The sequence below is a fragment of the Kryptolebias marmoratus genome, linkage group LG10, assembly GCF_001649575.2.
Source record: "Kryptolebias marmoratus isolate JLee-2015 linkage group LG10, ASM164957v2, whole genome shotgun sequence".
NCBI classification, from domain to species: domain Eukaryota; kingdom Metazoa; phylum Chordata; class Actinopteri; order Cyprinodontiformes; family Rivulidae; genus Kryptolebias; species Kryptolebias marmoratus.
In genome coordinates this window covers 6,206,531-6,225,080 of record NC_051439.1, presented here as the reverse complement: position 1 = coordinate 6,225,080, position 18,550 = coordinate 6,206,531, and the positions used below count along the sequence as shown (strand labels likewise).

The window sequence follows — 18,550 nt, the reverse complement described above, 5'->3', positions numbered from 1 at the left end:
GGAGGGGGTGGGCTGGGCAGGGGCCCATCTATGGGGGGGCTGTTGTAGAGCAGGGGCCGAGGCTGGTTCCTTGGCAGAGGGGGAGGCAGTCGGGGAGGGATGGCTGGAGGACTGTCGGAGCGAGGGCTCGGCTGCGACAGAAAAAACACAAGATATGTAAGATGTTTCTATACATAAAAATGTTCTCAGAAACCTTTACTAACTGTGTAGTTTTTATATTTTTTTCATTTATTATTGCTTTTGTTTTAATGTGTGAAATTTTGTTATGTATCCTGCTGCTGATGCACTTTAATTTCCCCACTGAGGGACAAATAAAGATTATTCTATTTGATTTTATTTGTGCTTCGCCAAATTTATTTCCACTAAACCAGAGGTGTGAAACACTGTCAATCCAGAGACATTTCTCTCCTTCTCCCACTAAATAAAACTGGTTCAAAGCTGCAAAACAAACTTGAAATAAAGATAGCTCTTCAGGTGTTGTATTAACACCACATATAAAAATTTACTGTCTGTTATATTATGAAATTGAAGATATAGACACGGCACAAAAAGTAAGGAAATCTGTGTTTGACCTTAGGTTTGTGCTCTCAAAGTGCTTCTAGTTTGTAGCCTGACTTCCAGTTGTTTTTTTATAAATGTGCATTTGTCTTATTTTAGGTTGTTTAGGCCCGTGTTATGACATCAGTGGAAACAGGAAGATGTGTCTCTGTCAGCTCGCACACACTACCTGCTGTTTGTTGCCTTTGTTCTATGCTGAACTCAGCCTGTAACTTTATAGGATAAGAAAAAGCATTTGAATGCTTTTATTGTAAATTAGAGCATAAATCACTTAAATCTTGCTGTCTGCAGATGTGAGCATAAAACATTAGCATCAGCATATATGTTAGCACGCTGCTTTAGAGCTGACTTGTTTTTTGGAAACATTTGTTCGGCTTGTTGTGTTTTATTGAAGTCGTTTGTGTGTTTATGTGCATTTTATGGCAATGTAAGTGTTTTCATTTCAGTTTTCACTTTGTGTCAAACAGCTTGCTCAATGAAGTTCATGAAGAGGAATTTTCTGCATGGTTCTTCATAAGAAGAGACCACAGGGGCCACAGTGAGGACAGAAGAGTCAAATCATTTTTGTTGTAACAGCACTTCTTGGCAACAAATGTTATTCCACTGGAAAGCTTCAATGGTGCCATGTTTGTTTGGAAAAATGCATTTTTGTGTCATCAGAGTTGAGTATGTGGGCTGTAACCAAGAAAAACTCGACATCTTTTTTTTTTTTTTTTTTACCAAACATTTGACTTCATCTCCACCGTCTGGGACTGAACTCTGTCTTCCAAGATGACAACTTTCAAAAATTGGGAGGTTCACTACGATGCGCCTTATAGTCCAGTGCGATTTATATATGACAAAAGTTCAAAAATGGACCATTCATTGACAGTGCACCTTATAATCCAGTGTGCCCTGTAGTGCGGAAAATACGGTACCTGTTTTTATTCATGAGTGCAAAACCCAAATACTCAACTCTGCTGATCAACCCACAACTGCACTTCCTAATAAATGTGGCACCATATGAGTTTTATTGCCAAAAAGCATTGTTACAACAAAGAAATAATGAACAATTCACAAGTTCCCTTACTTTTTGTGTAAAGTTTTTTTTTTAAAGCTACAAATGAAGAAGAAAATGGAGTACCTACAGCAAGCAAATGCTTCGATCTTGATAAAAAAAATGAAACCAGTATGTAAAAAAACTTTTAAGTCAGCTTTTACTTTTATTGCTTGATGTTACCAAAGCCACTAGACATATTTCTGGAAAGCGTCTTATTTTGTTGTTTCTCTTACAGCTGCTCCCTTCTGCAGGGGTCGCCAGAGTACCTTGCTTTTTCTCCTCAGCATCAAACGTGTTAAAAATGTTGAATTTTGCTGGTGGATTCAGAGAACAACTACACTGTGGCTGGAGGTTGGATTAATGAAGTTGCTAAAACAAGCTACTCGTGCAAACCAATCTGTTTTGATTTTTGTATTATAATGTCACTAAAATTGTACTCACAGATTTACATAGGATTGGAAAAGAAAACTGCTAAAAGAAGCTTTTTTTTCTATTGTGGTTATGAATAAAAATATTTATTTACTGTGTATATTGGTCAAAGCTGCAGAGGGACTAAAGAGCCGCAGGTTGCAAAGCCCTGAACTAGATCGAAGTGAGTATTTTTACCACTTTTCTTACTTTTGATTCAGAGACCGTGTCTTTCCTCCGAGGAGGCAAAGGAGGCGGCTTTGGGTCCTCTCCAAGCTGGTGAAGGCTGCCACACGAGACTGATTGTGACTCTGAGATAAACAGAAGACAGATGTCACACATAAACCCTCCTGTCGCAGCCACAATAATTAAAGAAAAAGAGAATAATAAGCGAAAGTAAGGGAAAACTGCACACTCACTTGAAGACGGCAGCTGAACTGAGGCGAATATGGAGTTACTACCTGTAAAATTAAAAACAAATGATTTTTTTTTCACAAGCAGATGAGCAGCGAAACTTCATCAATCCAATTCAATGCAGGATTAAAGCTGGATTTGTTCCCTTCTGCGTTTCAGCAGCAGCTCCACTCACCGCCGTACGAACTGCTGAGGTCGTGCTCTATGAAGACCGAGCTGAGGTCAGAAGAGGCCGACTGCGGAGGGGTGGGCGTGTTGGGAGAGGTGGGGACCGAGGCAGACGCCAGCGGCTCCAGCTCGGTCTCAGCAATACTGCGAAAGGTGATCTTATGGGCGGGCTCCCTCTCCAGGGGGACAGGGTGGCCCTTCAGGGTACCAGAGGTAGACGTTCGCACAGGTCGGATCCCCGGGGATTTCAGAGCGTACATCATCTTCCTAGGCTGAGGGGTGAGAGGAGAGAAACTATTCAACAACATTTATCAATAAAAGCCAACTTTTGTTGCTCAAAACCTAAGCACGTTTTAAATCAGAACTTTTAATTGTTTCCTAAACAGTTTTACGACATCTATGAAGTAAAGCTGCCCAGGCCATATTTTGGGTTATGGCAACTGTTGTAGCAGCTGTAAAAAAAACAGGAGACAACAGATTAAACTCGTGAACTTTATTCCAGCAATTGCTCACACTCAATCATAACCGAACTCCGCTTTCCTGTATTTTTCCTCTGTCCTTCTAACAGTCTCTTCTGCCCTGCACCATCACAGCAGAGCCCTCTGGTGACGAGGAGCCATTACAGCAACAGACCAGAACTCAACATCTCCCCCACTATCCAAACAAACATTATTATTATTATTTATTTTTAAGTGCTTTTTTTATGGTGTATTTTAGGGCTGAGGGGTTCATCTGTTGCATAAGTCCTTGGTGTTTCATTTGAGCCCTGTGAGCAGAGTGAAACTCGTGCTGCATTACCTCTTTTCCCATCACTTTTGTCCGCACTGGTCTGCCTCAGAGGAGCTAGAAAGGACATTCACTGGTTGTAGCATGAGGTGAAGCTCAGTAGCCGTGAAGCATTTCAGTTACTGCAGGCTTCCAGGGTCATTGTGTAGCCTGTGCTGCCTGAATGGAGTCTTTTGGCGCTCTATTAAAGCGTCCCACACATCAGTTTGCCTGAGGACGGTATACATTTGTTTTGATGTGCTTAATGCAACGTTCACTCACGAAGTCGCAAAAGCAGAAGATTTAAACTGTGGTCCATTATCGGTTGTGATGATGTAAGGGTTTCCTTTGCATGCAAAAACAGAAGTTAAAAATGACACGACAGTGTTTATTGTAGCATTAGGAGTAAATGCTACTTTAGGTCATTTACTGAAATAAGCAACAAGGGTGTTGGCAAACCTGCAGCCATAAACTCCATGTTCAAATGGACCACCTGGAACCTTGGCAGGTTGTACTGTTGCAGGTGAAACACTAGCCATTTTGTCAGAAGCCTGACAGATTGTGCATGATGACAGGACTGTGTAGACCAAATCATCTACATGTGACCACCAGGAAAGTTCTCTGAGACATTGTTTGGTGTGAACCATACCCTGATGGTCTTCATGAGCCAGATGTACACCCTTTTCTTGCAAAGACTTGGGAACTACGAGACATTTTCCTCTGATTATCAGTGGTGTCTCAGTAGTCAGTTCATGATGCACAAGGAATTAAGGTTTGACTTCTTCTGGAAGGAGTTTCTTCACTTTAGGCCATCCTGAGTGGATGATTTGCTGCCGTTTTGTAAATTCAGGACAGACTTTACATTGATCAAGTCTGAGTGCGACACTGTCAATCCCAATATAACAGGACACTTTTCCTAAAGACTCAATAACTAATTAAACCAAATATTTTTTATAACTGCAGATTTGAACATCCAACAGCAAGGTAAAAAGCAACGTAAATCAATAAAAATCAACATCTGAGGAAAATTATCTGAAGCTCTGACAGAACTTTCTGAAATGGTCTTCCCTTAAAATCACAAACATTGTTTAAAAACATGGTTCTGCTATAAGCAGAGAGCTTGGTGTTTGGCCTCATAATTTCTGAATGCCTGCAGCAGACCCCTCTCTAACATGTCTGCCCCTCTCCACCCTCCACCCTCACATAAAGGCAGTAGCGGCGGCAGAGTTGCACCTCATTTAAGAGGCAAGATAAAACGAAAGAACACAGGACAGGCAGAGCTAAATATTTTTATAATATTAAAAAAACCTTTTGTCGATTACACTGATTTTGTGATTGTTCAGAACCCAAAACTACAAGTTCAGCCCTACAGGAAGCATTGTATCGTAGAAGCTACACTGTTACTTCATTTAAATTAATTAAAATTACTTACAAATCTGGGAGGCTGCTTGGCGTTCCGTGGCTCAATTTCTAATGACAAGTTGAACAGGTAGTCAGAAAACTCCTTCTCATCCATGTTACCCATTGGGTTCAGGTTCTCAAAGTACCTCTGTCCAAAATAATAATAAAAAAAAATTTATTCTTCCAGATATGAGAAGTATTAGTGTTAAAAACACCAATTATTGAGTGCAGGAGCTCTCACCCTGATTTCTACCTCCACCTTCAGGCAGTACGGCTGGTTCTGATACTGCTGGATCTCTCCAGTTATTTCAGCCACTTTCCTTCTTTTGCTGAAGTTGATCAAATCTTTGTCGTTGGATCTGAGGAAGTCGGGGTTGCCTTCCTCCGTCTTCAGAATGTTGGTTAAATAAATACCTGGGAAAGAAGAACATATCAGTGGTGAAAACTGAACTGCAACCAAGTGAAAACTTATTAAATGATTTTACTATTAGCCAACTCATCATTAGGGGAGGGGCAGGGGGAGATATCTGAGTTGGAATCCCAGGGAATGATACATTAAAGAACTAACATTTCTTAAAAGGAATGCTTATTCAGCCTTTCATGGCAGTTTCAAACTAAGATAATTTTATGTTGAAAAATGGAGTTCTAACCATTTTGGTAAAATCTTAAAAATATCGTTATGCGTGATCTCATGCGATTTTGCAAGATATCCACTCAGAGTCTGTGCTGTGAATGACTCTTTGCTTCAACCACACCAAATTTTATCTTAAAATCTGTAAACCTGTGAGTTATAATCATCTTTGTGTTGGCAGATGTTGATTAGTTGTGGCATTTTCATTTGGATTGGTTTTAAAAGTTAGTAAATTGTAGATATGCTTCTAAAAGGCTCTTTCACAAGATACCTCAGGCCGGGACTAAGAAGTCTGCTGGCCACGTTGGTATGATTTCTCAACAGACTGATGCAACTTTGTGCCGTGAAGTGAGGTAGTAACAGAGCCTAAACGGCCGACATAAAAAAGTAAGCCAATAATGTGATGAAGGGACGATGTACGTACGGTCTGTGTGACCACCCAGCCGTGAGATTAAACAACAAACAGATATATTACTGAGGGAAGATCGATGATGATGATGATACATTTAATTTATATTTTTAAAAAAGAAAGCTAACAACAAAGAGTTAATTTGTTATATTCTGAAAATGATACAAGGGAGAAATCTGATGCGTTGTGCTCCACGTCAACAGAGCCAAGTTCTGCTCCACGCCTCTTTTGGTCCCGTGATCCTTGCTTCATTTCTGAAAGCTAACGTGTGTGTGGGACATGGCCAGTTTCTTCTACCAGAGGCAGCATAAAGACGGACTGGTCTCTGTGACCATTTTACGGGAACCGTTTTGTCAAAGAGCCTATAGATTTGGAAAGATTCATTGAAATCCATGGTGGTTCGTGAAATATTTTCCTAACAGACAAACAAAGCCGACTCCAACAGTTAATGCTAAAGTTTTAAACAAAGATTTCACAAAATGAGTAGCACTTTAGGTACGTGTTGTGAGTCACGTTCAGCTACAGCCTGAACAAAATTGAGTACAATAACTCTTGGATTGTTTTTAAGAGCAGTTGGCTGTGGCATCAATCTTGAATCAGCTTTTAACTATTTTTAATTATTTTTTACTTTACTTTTAATTACTTTTTGCTCCAAAAGTTAATCAGCTGTAGTTCTTTGTCCAATGATTTGTTTCTGCAAGTTTAATTAAAATCAGTCAGCTGGTTCATGAAGTATTCTGGTAACAGACAGAAACACAAATATGCAAATGCACACACAGACGAGGGGAAAAATGCAATCCTATACCTTCGCCTTTCGACAGTGGGTGATGATAATCGTTTTTGTCACAATTAAAAGTGACTTACAATAGAGTGTTCACAGAAGACAGTTTTCCATCATGACCTTCTGTTTATTCATATGTGCACAGTAAATTGTACAGGACTTACCAAAGAAAGGCACGCAGGGTGGGTTTATTGACTTGAGTTTAGCCAAGTATTTCTTAAAATGGTCCTGGCCTAGTTCCACTGCCTCGTCTAGGATTTTCTTTTTCCTTTCTGGTATTGCCTGTGGAAGAAGGAAAGAAAAAGTCAAATGGATTTATTTTAAATAAAAAAAAGGTCATAAGAAGTTTTTTTTGTTAATGTTAATGTTTTTAAGCTGTTTTAATGGGTTGTGATCAAATGTATTACTAAAAAAAACTTAAAAGCTGATGAGTATGGCATATGTATGGAATAAAAAAGTATGGCATAAAAATGAATGATAACGATGTCTCTTTTTCGGTTAGATCTATTTTTCTTTGTTCATTAAAGTATGTTTGTTCTAAATTACATATAATTTGTCATTGGGAAAAAGTAATTGATATTTCTATATGAATAATTTGACATATTACATCTGAAACCAAAGTTTATTTCTATATTTTTCCATTAAATGTTGACTGACCCTTAGCTAAGACCAATTTTTGAACGTTGGCCCCTTGTGTAACAGAGTTTGACAGCCCTTCTCTAGTTTAATGAGATTAGATGTTTTGTTGCTGTTGAAGCTCCAGAGATAACCAAAGCTTCCTGTCCCCACAGCAGTTTGACTCACCTCCATGGTGTGGTCCAACCTGTAGACTGGAGCAGAGTTGATGGCACTGACCACCTCCAGCACACCGTTAAAGTTGTTGAGCTCCTGGAAAACTTGCAGGATCTCAATGATCCGTGATACCACCGCCACCCTCTCCTCCATGTTTGCGGTCTCTATAATACATCTGCAACACACAAACATAAACACACATGTATTTTTTTTTTCCTAAGAAGCCTAAAACTAAGGTAGGTCGGTAAATGAGAGGACTCACTTTTCAAACCATAGTGTTAAGTTGGTGGTGTGGTGGATCATGCGGAGCAAGTTTGGCGAGTTCTTTTCTTTGTCCTCTTTGGTCCAGACACTGCCAACAAGTTCAGATGGCCGAACGGCTCTGTGGGCCGAGCATTAAACGTTTGATTACTACATACAGATTCTGACGTCAACCTGCTTTCACTGGCCTCCAAAGTCTTCTGCGTTTACCTGTAGAGCTCTGACTCAATCAGGGTCAGCTGGCGAGCGATCTCTATTGGGTGAAGCGTCATGAGATCAAATGAGTCCACTTGGCCAGTTCTGCAAATGTGCCACTCGATGGGAGGAGGAGGGCTTTCAAAGGTGATGTTGTGACTGATGCCATTTGACTGAGTCTGTAGTTTCCTTTTGATGATTTTATTGATGGATTCTACCCATTTTCTCATCGACTTGCCTGTAAAACAAACAAACAAAAAAACAATATAAAGCACGTATCAAAGTGGGCCTGTTGGAGACCAGACCAGCTTTGAGTTTGTCAACAAGAAACTAAAGAATTTGGATCCGAAGATGGCCCAAGTTTGGGACATGTTGGAGCTCCTTTTATCTGTCTGAGTGGCTGAGATCTACAATTCAAGCATGTAACATCAGCTGAGTGCTGGGTTTGTCTCTGTCTTACAGTCCTGGGTACAACTCTTACTTGGCTGATTATGGTATCAGTGTTTTACTTAAAATACAAAAGGACCGATTTGTATTTTGTATCTATTTTCTTACCTTAACAGGACACAACTGACTGATGAATGTGCCACAATCAAACCTTCTTTGCTTCTTGGTTGTTTTGTTTTTTTTGTCTTTTCATATTTTCTTATCTACTCATTCCCTCAGGTCATTTTGAAGTATGATCAAACTAATGACAGGTCTTGGTTTTGGTTTAATTTAAGAGAAATAACAGACGTCATTGGTTTGATTCTTCTGCTAGAAGAGGGGAAGGTGTTGAATTTGGGAAGTTGTTTGTTCCAAGGGGAATTGGGCTAGCACTTATCACATATTTCTGGATTAATGTAGGTTTCGTGTTTCATGTGATGATGGATCTGAAATGATTTATTCCTAGATAAAGACTTTACTTTCAGGTAAATGAGACTCCAGAGGTCACAGCCTCCATGTTGTGGGAAGCAATTCAGGCTTTTATAATGTGGGGGGGGGACTATTTCTTATTGGGCCTATCAGAGAAAATTTAGAAAAGAGAAACTAGCCATATTATCTGAGCGCATTGCATTTTTAGATTCTCTTTACGCAACTTCAAAATAGCCAGATACGTATAAAGAACCACTGTCTTTGCAAGCTCAATATTATCTTATCACATTAAACCACTGAACTTTTACTTCATTTGAGATTCAAATTTTAAAAACAGGGGGATAAAAAGGTAAATTATTGTCTCATTAACTGCAACAATTAACTGCATCTGAATTGATACCTCAAGTTGAAACTGGTACAGACGTAAAAAAAGCAAGAATAGTGACTGCATTTTCGTTTTTAAAGAAAAGCAAACAAATCGTGTGATGCATTTTTAAATTTAAGTTTTAATACTTTAATACCACTACGCTGTGGTTATCCTGTCAGAATCTCCCACCAGCCCATGCCTATTTCCAACAGAAAGCAGTCAGAGCTTTCTTTGGATAATCACAGAGGAACACAGCTAACCGCTGCTCTGAATGAAGTTGTAAGATAAGCAAATTTTTTGCCACCTAGAGCAATTTAATCCTATGAACACTATGACACTGAATTTTTCACGCCACTTTTTGTGTTTGACAGTTACATGGAATAGGCCCTCGTAACATGGTTGATTTTGTAACAACATTGCACAGTTTGTGTTGCAACAAACTAGTGTTGGGCAACAGGCTAACATTTTTTGATCAGCCACTGTCAGTCCAATAACCAACAAAAGGTGATAAAATTACCAGCTCTCTTTAAGTCAGCCGTTTCTTGGGGTGGAGGTGGAGCAGGACAGGAAATCGACCTTTTTTTTTTATACAGATGTGGAGGTCAGCTGTTTGTTGCCATAAAGTCACTGAATGGGATTTCTTTGGTTTTAAACCAAAGAGGTACTCAAACATTTTGACAAGACATAAACAGGATCTGTGCAACCAGCTCTGAGCTGCTTTATAACAGTGAGAACGGACATGTGGTCAACTTTGCCTCACGGAGTTTATTATTTCCACCTGTTGAATGGTGGCAAAAGAAACATATTTATTACATTTGGCTGCTGTTTGTCAAATGTCTTAGAAGCATATCTTAACTACAAGGAAAAGTTCTCCTGTGAGTTTGGGATGATTATCCTGTTGGAAAGTCCAACTGGGTCCAAGTCTGAACTGTCTAGCTGCTGATTTGAGGTGAAGTTGAAGAATTTGGATGTCGCCCTCCCTCTGAATATTTTGTCCAATGCACCAAAACCACAGCAGTATGCTACCACCGCCATGCTGGACAGTTGGTACAGTCTCTGTCTCATCTGACCATCAAACCTGTCTCCAGGAGACATTTGGTTTGTTCATGTGGGCAGCTGCAGGTTGCAGTCCAACCTCTCAGTCCATGGTGATAAAACTGTCCTCACTGTGGACAGGGACACCGGTCTTCCAGCAGTTCCAGTTCATGGCGAGCTTGAGCCTTGGAGGTTCCTGGGTCGTTCCTGAAGATCTGAACCAGTTTCTTCTCCTTCTCAGATCTTCCGTGAGCATAATAAATCCAAACTTGTGCGACCAATTCTTGTGTTTTTTTAAATAAATCATTGTAAGACTGTAAGTTGTATGTTGTAAAGTATTTCCACCATGGAAAATAATTCTAATAAATCATTCAAAGCCCAAAATTAATGTGACATTTGTCATGAGTGTATGTTAATTTTTGATTTCAGATGTAAATGGATTTGTTTTTTTATCCTTTAAATCATTGTGATTTTTATTAAGAGCAAGATGCTGAAAATTACAGGATGCTGTATGAAAACTAACCAGTACTGTTTAAATTTGTGTCTTAATAGACCTTCCACTGTGTACGTGACTGACCTCGAAGTTGAATTTTGGTGGTGATGCAGTTCTCCAACCGAGCTCTCAGGTCTGGATCATTTTCAAAGTCATAGAAATGATGCTCAACCCACTGACGAAACACATTGAGAACCCTGTGAAGGAACAAATAGACATACATTTTGTCACTCATTTACAAGTTCATGCTGTCATTCATGTTAAAAAGGAACTTTCATTCATTGTGAACCAGCCTCTTATAATAAGCCAAATATTTTTTTTTCCTGTTTAGTTTGTGTATATGAAGAAAAATTAAAATAGAACCAATTAATTAAACTAAAGACTTGGCATTCCTTGAAGCAATGCATATTAGTACCAAAGTTTAAGACATTTTTATTTTTTATTTATGTATGCATTTTTCTCCTGTTTGTCTTTTATTAACTTGTCACAGAAAGGTACCAGGGTGCTTGTTAATTGTTGTCAATGTAAAATGTTAAAAATTCAATAAAAAATGTGTTAAAAAATATAGTTTTTGTCTCAAAACTCATCCCTAGTTGGTGAACTCTGCCTGGATGGCTTTTTTTTACCTGAGCTGGACTGGCTGCACATATTCCTTTCTGAACCTCTGGAGTTCGGCTGCTGTTGGAGGATTACCATTCCAGATAGTCTGCCGTTCGTCTTCCTTTTCCTTCTCTGCCGACCCAGGGATATTGATCCTGAGAAAAGACACATTTCTGGATGTCAGGAGACCTACAACACATAACTATCTGGCAACTAAGTACGGGCTGAATACTTGTTTCAAGGCATATCACAGCGTTAACAAGTTACAATGTCAAAACCAGAATTTCTTTCCATCATACATTCTTATGGCTTATATGCCTTTTCATAAGGAAGTAGAGATAAAGCCTTTTTTTATTTAATTGTTTTGTGTAGTCCCCCTCTCCTACCTGTTGCTCTAAACCGTCATTTAGCTTACGCTCGTTTTAAAAAAATAAAACAAAACAAAAAAACATCATCGGTTGGTTGTACATTTTATTTGTGGCTTGCCTACCAGAGGAGTGACACCCATCTTGCTTTTTGAGGTAAAACTGTTTTGAAACAAATGTTTGCAACAAGCAACAAAAGTTAGCATGTTACCAGGTGAAATATACAGCCAACTGCAGGCTCATAATGTAGCTAATTAATTACTAATATCAGCTCATTAGGTTCTTAATGTTAATTTAAAAAGAGCAGATCAGCAGAGAAACAAGTTTGTGTACAATTACTTTAGAATTAAAAATAAACTATAAAACATCCTGTTGAGTTTGCTTTTTTAGCTGACAAGATTGTTAAAATGAAATTTAAATTATATTAAAATTTAATTCTTAAACTTAACTAATCATACATAAAATCCTTATAAATAAAAAAAGCTGATCATACATTTGGTTTAAAATCTACCCTGATTGTAGGAAAAAGCTGAACGTTTGTAAACAGAGTGACCGACAACGTGTTCATTTGTGTTGTCCTAGCAGTTTTCTACATCCGTGCAACCTAAGAATATTAGAACAAATAGCTAAGAACTGCAGCATTAGAAATCCCGTAGCTGCTTTTCGTGAACCATACCTGTCTATAAGCAAGGTAAGAAGCTCCTGTGGTTTGCAGAATGACCGGTAGGTGGTAAGAAATGTGCGCACAAAGTTAGGATCTACAAGAAAAGAAAAAAATTGAATTATGCAATAAACTCCTAAAAGAAAACAGAACACCACATGTGTCTTTGTACTAGTACAGCTACTGCAGAAACCTACCAGCATACATATGGTAGGTGAGCCTCTCTATGAGCTTGACCACTGTGCCGGCTTTAATGATAGGGATACCAGTTTTGCTCTGCACTTTGTCCTCAAATACTATATTTTCTCCAGAGTCTTGCTCAGCAAACTGGTAAAACTCTGAGGACGGCAGTCTCAGAGGATGTTCCTGTTCTTCAGTTTGCAGTACTGTGTCCAGCATGCGATCCAAAGTGGAGCGATACTGAAGAGTCACCAGTGCTGCCATCCACAGAGCTTTGTCATCTGATGTCCGTGCAGAAAAAACTGAGCTGCTTTCATCTTTGCCTATTAGTTCAAAAGCATTCGACAGGTCTGCCGTGTCCCCGCGGTCCACGACGCGGATCTTCCTCAGCACAAACTTCTCCTTGAGGCGGTACTCCGCCCCGCTGCCAGACCCCGGGAGCCGGGAGCTTTGATTGGCCTTACAGCTGATCATAAGGCCATCAAACAGGAAGATGTGTCTCTCTTGTTTAGCGCCCGCTCGAAAAAGGGGCCCCTCAAGAATTAACTCGCTGCAACACTGACCAATGTCTTTCCCTTCCCAGCCGTCAATGCTTTTCTGGATCTCGGTCATGCGCTTGATGGCTTGCTGTTTGCTACGAACCTGCCGGCTGTACAAGCGGTATATGGGCTCACTGGAAGGGAAGAGTAAAGTTCATCAGAAAGAGCAGAGCCTAAAATATAATCTATACATCAAACCACAGGAATATGGGAAACTTTTGCTTGACAAAGAGAAATCGGCACAATCATTTTTCCAGATCTACTGTAGTTGTACCTGGCAAAGATGCGCCGACACTGGTACTTCGAATGGATGCGCTCCATGCTGCTCTGAAGGTTAAGCAACGCTGTCAGGGCCTGTTTCAGACATTCTCTGTCATCTTGGTCATCACTGCGCTCTTGAAGTTGCTGCAAAAGAGCCAGAGCAAACATATGCCGCTTCATCTCACATAACACAGAACATTACAGATGGTACGAAGAGCACACAGGTACTTCACAATAATAGTTGCCTTACTGGTACACCAAAAGGAAACAAACAAAAATATTTTTTTCCCTCGAGTTATTAGTTATCAGAAGATTTTTTTTTAAAAGAAGCACCCATATTCAGCTTTTGACTACATGCTTATGACCAGAATGGTCCAAATATGGGTACATACCTGCAGTAGCTCAAAGTAGTGCATACAGTGGTACACAGGAGCCTTCATCAGCTGGGGAAGGACATACTGGACAAATTCTTTAAAGCCATCTGCAACTGACTGGAAACAAAAACAAATACAGAGCCTGTTAGTGATGCAGCAGCATAACATCATTATAAACTGGTTCACAAAAAACCTTCATATACGTAAAACACAAGCCATCAAGGCTTAAAAGGAAGGGAGTCCAACCATCCCTTTCAAAGTTTGAACAAAACTTTGAGCTACACATTCTGTAGCATCTTTGCTTAAAACTTAAATACAAACTGATTTTAGAGTCAAACGCTCATGGCCAATCAGCCTGTCTCTTAGCAAAATATCTGATGAACCAATGGACAGATTTTAAGTGGGATCAGAAGATCAAGTTATCAATGGATGCACATCTACAGCTGATTGCCTTTTTAAGTCAACCCAATTCAAAATGGCTGACAGCTAATAGTCCTTAGTGAGCTCAAAAAGGGCTACACTCAAAGTCATTTCTTAAAATAACAAAACAGCTCAGGCCTGGACTTCTGACTGCCTTGGTGAGAATTCTGAATGGATCGGGATGCTGTGAGGCGAGGTGGTAACAGAGATGCAATGGTCAACATGTGGAAAGGTAAGCCAAAGGTAAACAGGTCAATAATGTGATGAAGTCTGTATGACCAACCAGTCGCAGGATTAAACGACAAACAGATTTACTATCAACTGAAAATCAATGATGACGCACAGCAACTTTGCATTTAGTTAAAAAAGAAGGTTAACCACAGAGAGTCACTAAACAAAGTTAATTTGCCATATTTTGAAAAAGGTACGAGGAAGACGCCCGTCACACATTTAATGTGTTGTGCTCCACATCGTCGGAGCTGAGTTCTGCTCCACAATGCTCGCTTCAATCCTAAAAGCTCACGCCTGTGTGGGACATGGCCGGCCCAATCGGTGATTTATGAACGACTGGAGGCAGCTTAAAGACGGACTGGTCTGTCTGTGTGGCCTTTTTGCGAAACCGTTTTGTGAAAGAGGCTTTAGCTTCATTAAAAAGGCATTAAAGGCTATGGGTGATATGCATTCCGTCAATCAATGTTAGGCCTTTTATTTCCAAATAAATGTAGTAAAACGCCAGGTAAATCTACACTTCTGACTCTATACAACACATACAAACACACCAAACAAACAACAAGCTGGAAATCCATGTGCGCGTTTCAGTCTATAAATGTGAAACTGTTCCAAACAGAGCAACAAGCAAGGCAGCACAATAAGTGGGGGGTTGGGTTATAGGATCCACTTTAATCTTCTGATTGCCTGATAGATGACTCATAATCAATACGCTAGTACTTAGACTCCACAGCGGCAGTTACAGAGTCTGTGTGGAGGAAAAGAAACAACCTGGGGAACAAGGAAAAGAGAAAGACATCAGCAGTGCTGATGGAGAACAGGGAAACAATGAGCTACATTTAGAGCACATCAATACATCAGCAATTGCTCTACAAATTAAAGCAGATGGACCACATTTCCTCACTCTGCTTACTCTTTACGCTCTCTACTCCCCACGTTAGTATTTGCAGTTATTGCTGTCACTAACTTTGTGTTTTTCATTCAATAGAAACTACACCGGACCAGCGCTTGTGTTTCATTCTGGGTGTCTTTCCTGTCCCCTCAACCCCCCATTAAAAAGATTGCGTTTGGTAGATTTACACACGTCCCATATTCCTTCCATCTCCTGATGATGGATTTAACAGAACTCCTGGGGAAGTTTAGGGTCTTGGAAAACCTTCTGTATCCATCCATGACTTGTTCTTTTCAATAATCGTTTTTCTGAATTGAATAAGGACAGTCTTTTTAAAGGGGGTGAATATTTATGTAATTATTATTGAACTTTTTTTGCACTAAATATTTTTATTTACCTGATACCGGTCTGTGGAAATGTGATTTCACTTCTTAATCAAATTTTCTTAAAAAAAGAAATTGACGATTTTTCTGTAAAGGCAGCCAATTTTTATTGACCAAGACTGATTTATGACAGCAATAAAAGCAGAAAACATCCAAGGGGTGAATGCTTTTTATAGACACTGTATGTGGGGTTTGACTGGTGGTTCTGGGTGACCACAGCAAAGCCTCAGCCTGAGGTACATTACACCAACAGGATGCTCAGTCAAATGGTCTATTTTTGACATTATTTTACAGCAAGAGAGGCTTTAGAAAGGGGTTATGTGTTGTTGATGTTAAAATAGAGAAACTGCGTTTTCTGTAAAAAGGTAGAGAGACGGCTGAATGACCTTCCTGAAGCTGAAATGGAGTTGTTAAAAGTTAAAACAAGGAAAACAGAAGCTGAAAGGAGCAGAACGGTAGCTAAAAGTAGTAGAAGAAGACAAGAATCGTCCAAGTATGCTGAAGCAGATTTTAAAAAGAAATGGCTTTTGAAAGAGTTCAAGGATCATGAGGATTTTTATTATAAAAAAGCAAAATATTTTGAAAAGTATAAAGGTTACAAAAACCAAAAGTCATAAGACACTATTGATGGGTGACCTGAGCATTTTGATAAATGAATGGTTAAAATAATGCAGTACGCAGAAGCAGTTAGACCGCAGAAAAGTTGGTAAGAAACTATAAACAGAAAAACAGTGCTGACTCAGAATTCACACAATATGTCTGTTCAAAAACTTGGGGGAAAAAAGGAGCAGAAAATTGAATAAGTCTTTCAACAGCGTTCCTGTGAGTGCGTCTGGAGTGCAAAAATGCGTCACTTGGCCACAATAGAGTTTGGCCCGAGACAACAACAACAAACATCTTCAAAAGCTGCCAAACTGTACTCCGCCGAGGCTTTCAGCGCGTTTCTTGTGAGGAATGTCCAAATACAACAGCACCAGTGAATAAGTCATGACATGCCTTCAAACCATATTGGAGAAATTCCACCTGGCACCCAGGTTAACTTCAAAGCAACGCGGGAACAAATATTAAAACACTGATTACTAGGCGTGACCAGTTCTTAGACTTTGATATTAAAAAGTTTTGCATTTTTATCGATTCATACTTTTTAAGAAAGCTCAGACAATGACAAGTGGGAAATGCGGTTCCAGCAAAGCTAAAGGGTTTTTGTTATTAATCTCCCAAAGCAAATATAAATAATAGGTGAAGACATGTTTTTTTTAAGACTTTCAATTTTGTCAAAGCACAAAATCTAAATATCTTAAGTATAAAAAAATTAGAAAAACCTTCTTTAATGCCTAAACAGAAGCACAGTCGAGTATTTAAAAAAAAAAAGCAAACTCAAGTCAATCATCTTACCTGTAAGTTTTGCCAAACTGTTGGCCGTGCCATCAGGTTGCTGAAGTGATCTGCAAATGTTGAGTCAAGAATAACCTGAGCCAGGATCTCATAGGGGTCAAATGCCTGCTCCTAAACACACACACACACACACACACACACACACACACACAGATTTCCAAGAATTAATATTCAAAAATATAATAAATTTTTTGGGGGATAGTTCTCTATTTATTTAATGACATTTTAATAAGTAATCATATGATAAAAAAACAACTTTTAAATGAAAAAAATATGGTTACATCATAAAACAGAGAACTTAGAAAAATAAATAAAATTTGAGGAGAATAACAGATTTCATAGGGTCATAAAATACATTGGAAGTTAATTATTTATGTTTATTTTATAGAACAACCTACATTTGAGAATTTGTTTTCCACTTTTTTTAATATGAAAATTAATTACACTGAAGTTGAGCAAAAATATTTAGTTTCTTTAGGGTTTGAGAAATTCAGTGCTCAGGATTTATTTTGAAGTGTGACTATGAATACATCAAGATGCTTCAATAAGATCTTATTTGTAAACAAATTGTAATGTGAAGCTCGGGAATTCCCCTTTTGAAATATAGGGCTGGATTTTCCAAAGTAATCACTCCAGGCCATTAAAAATAGAGTTTTCCAACTGGCACTCTCGTATCAAAACTAACTTGTTACCAGGCCGGTGATAAATCGCCAATTTTAACAAACTTCTTATCATTTTGAAGCTTTTGAGATGGACAATTTGAAAATAATAATAAATCATCATTGAAAAATTCCTCATTGCGGCATCCTTTTGATGAAGGTCTATAAAGTTTGCAGTCTGTACCTCTGCTAGATCTTCGAAGCAGCTGCCCACCAGCGGGTGAGGACTGCCATCAGCGGTCATCTCCACAGCATCCTCAATGAGTCCCAGGAGCTTCACTGTCAGCTCATGGATGTCCAGGATGTTACTGAAGGTCACCTCCACATCCTGCAACAGCCAGCAAACAAATGAACTGAGAAATAATGAAAGTCAAGAATCCTTTGAATATCTGCTGCACGTTAATGTGGTCGGAGCGGAGGTCAGTTTTTGTTGCGTCTGGCTGGAGAACTTGATTAACAGTGTCCTGCAACAATACTTCTTTCATTCATCCACCCATCTTTTTTACCTATTTGCAATCTGGAGTCGTCTCTAGCAGTTACTGGGTGAGAGGTGGGAAACACCCTGGACAGGGCACCAGTCCATTACAGGACACATTGGGACAAACAATTCACACTCTCACTCACACCTCGGGGCAATTTAGAGTTACCAATGCACCGAACATGAATGTTCTCTTTCATAGCATTTGTTTCGTGTCTCACATTGGGAACGCCCATGGCGTGACCTCATCAGAAGCTCCTATTACATTACGCCAGCCAGGATTGGCTGGAGATACACTCGTCAGCGTCAGAGAGGGCAGAGTCCCTCCCCCTATAAATAGGGCTGACGCTGCACTGAGACTTTATTCAAAAACCTCTTCTCGCAACGAGCAGAAGTTCCAACCAGCTCCCTGCTGGTACTGCCTTTTTCTCTCTGAGCCCAGCTGAACTGTCCACAGATACGCGCGCAAGCTCGGTCGCCGGGCGCTTGGCTTGGAGGTTCTGGTCAGTACCGCAGCGAGTAGCCGTTCCCGGTAGAAATACC

General features: G+C 39.5%; 1 protein-coding gene across 1 annotated transcript in view; it reads right to left on the bottom strand.

Moving 5' to 3' along the window:
* Positions 1-18,550, bottom strand: part of sos2 (son of sevenless homolog 2 (Drosophila)) — a gene marked incomplete in the record, with an annotated part of 51,252 nt that overhangs the window by 1,201 nt on the left and 31,501 nt on the right. The window contains 18 exon segments of the mRNA XM_017412781.3: positions 1-131; positions 2,216-2,316; positions 2,425-2,466; positions 2,595-2,859; positions 4,785-4,901; positions 4,995-5,167; positions 6,739-6,856; positions 7,379-7,541; positions 7,629-7,748; positions 7,838-8,060; positions 10,657-10,769; positions 11,199-11,327; positions 12,214-12,295; positions 12,396-13,051; positions 13,192-13,322; positions 13,571-13,669; positions 16,871-16,981; positions 17,714-17,857. Of these exon segments, the coding sequence (XP_017268270.2) occupies positions 1-131; positions 2,216-2,316; positions 2,425-2,466; positions 2,595-2,859; positions 4,785-4,901; positions 4,995-5,167; positions 6,739-6,856; positions 7,379-7,541; positions 7,629-7,748; positions 7,838-8,060; positions 10,657-10,769; positions 11,199-11,327; positions 12,214-12,295; positions 12,396-13,051; positions 13,192-13,322; positions 13,571-13,669; positions 16,871-16,981; positions 17,714-17,857 (2,918 nt within the window).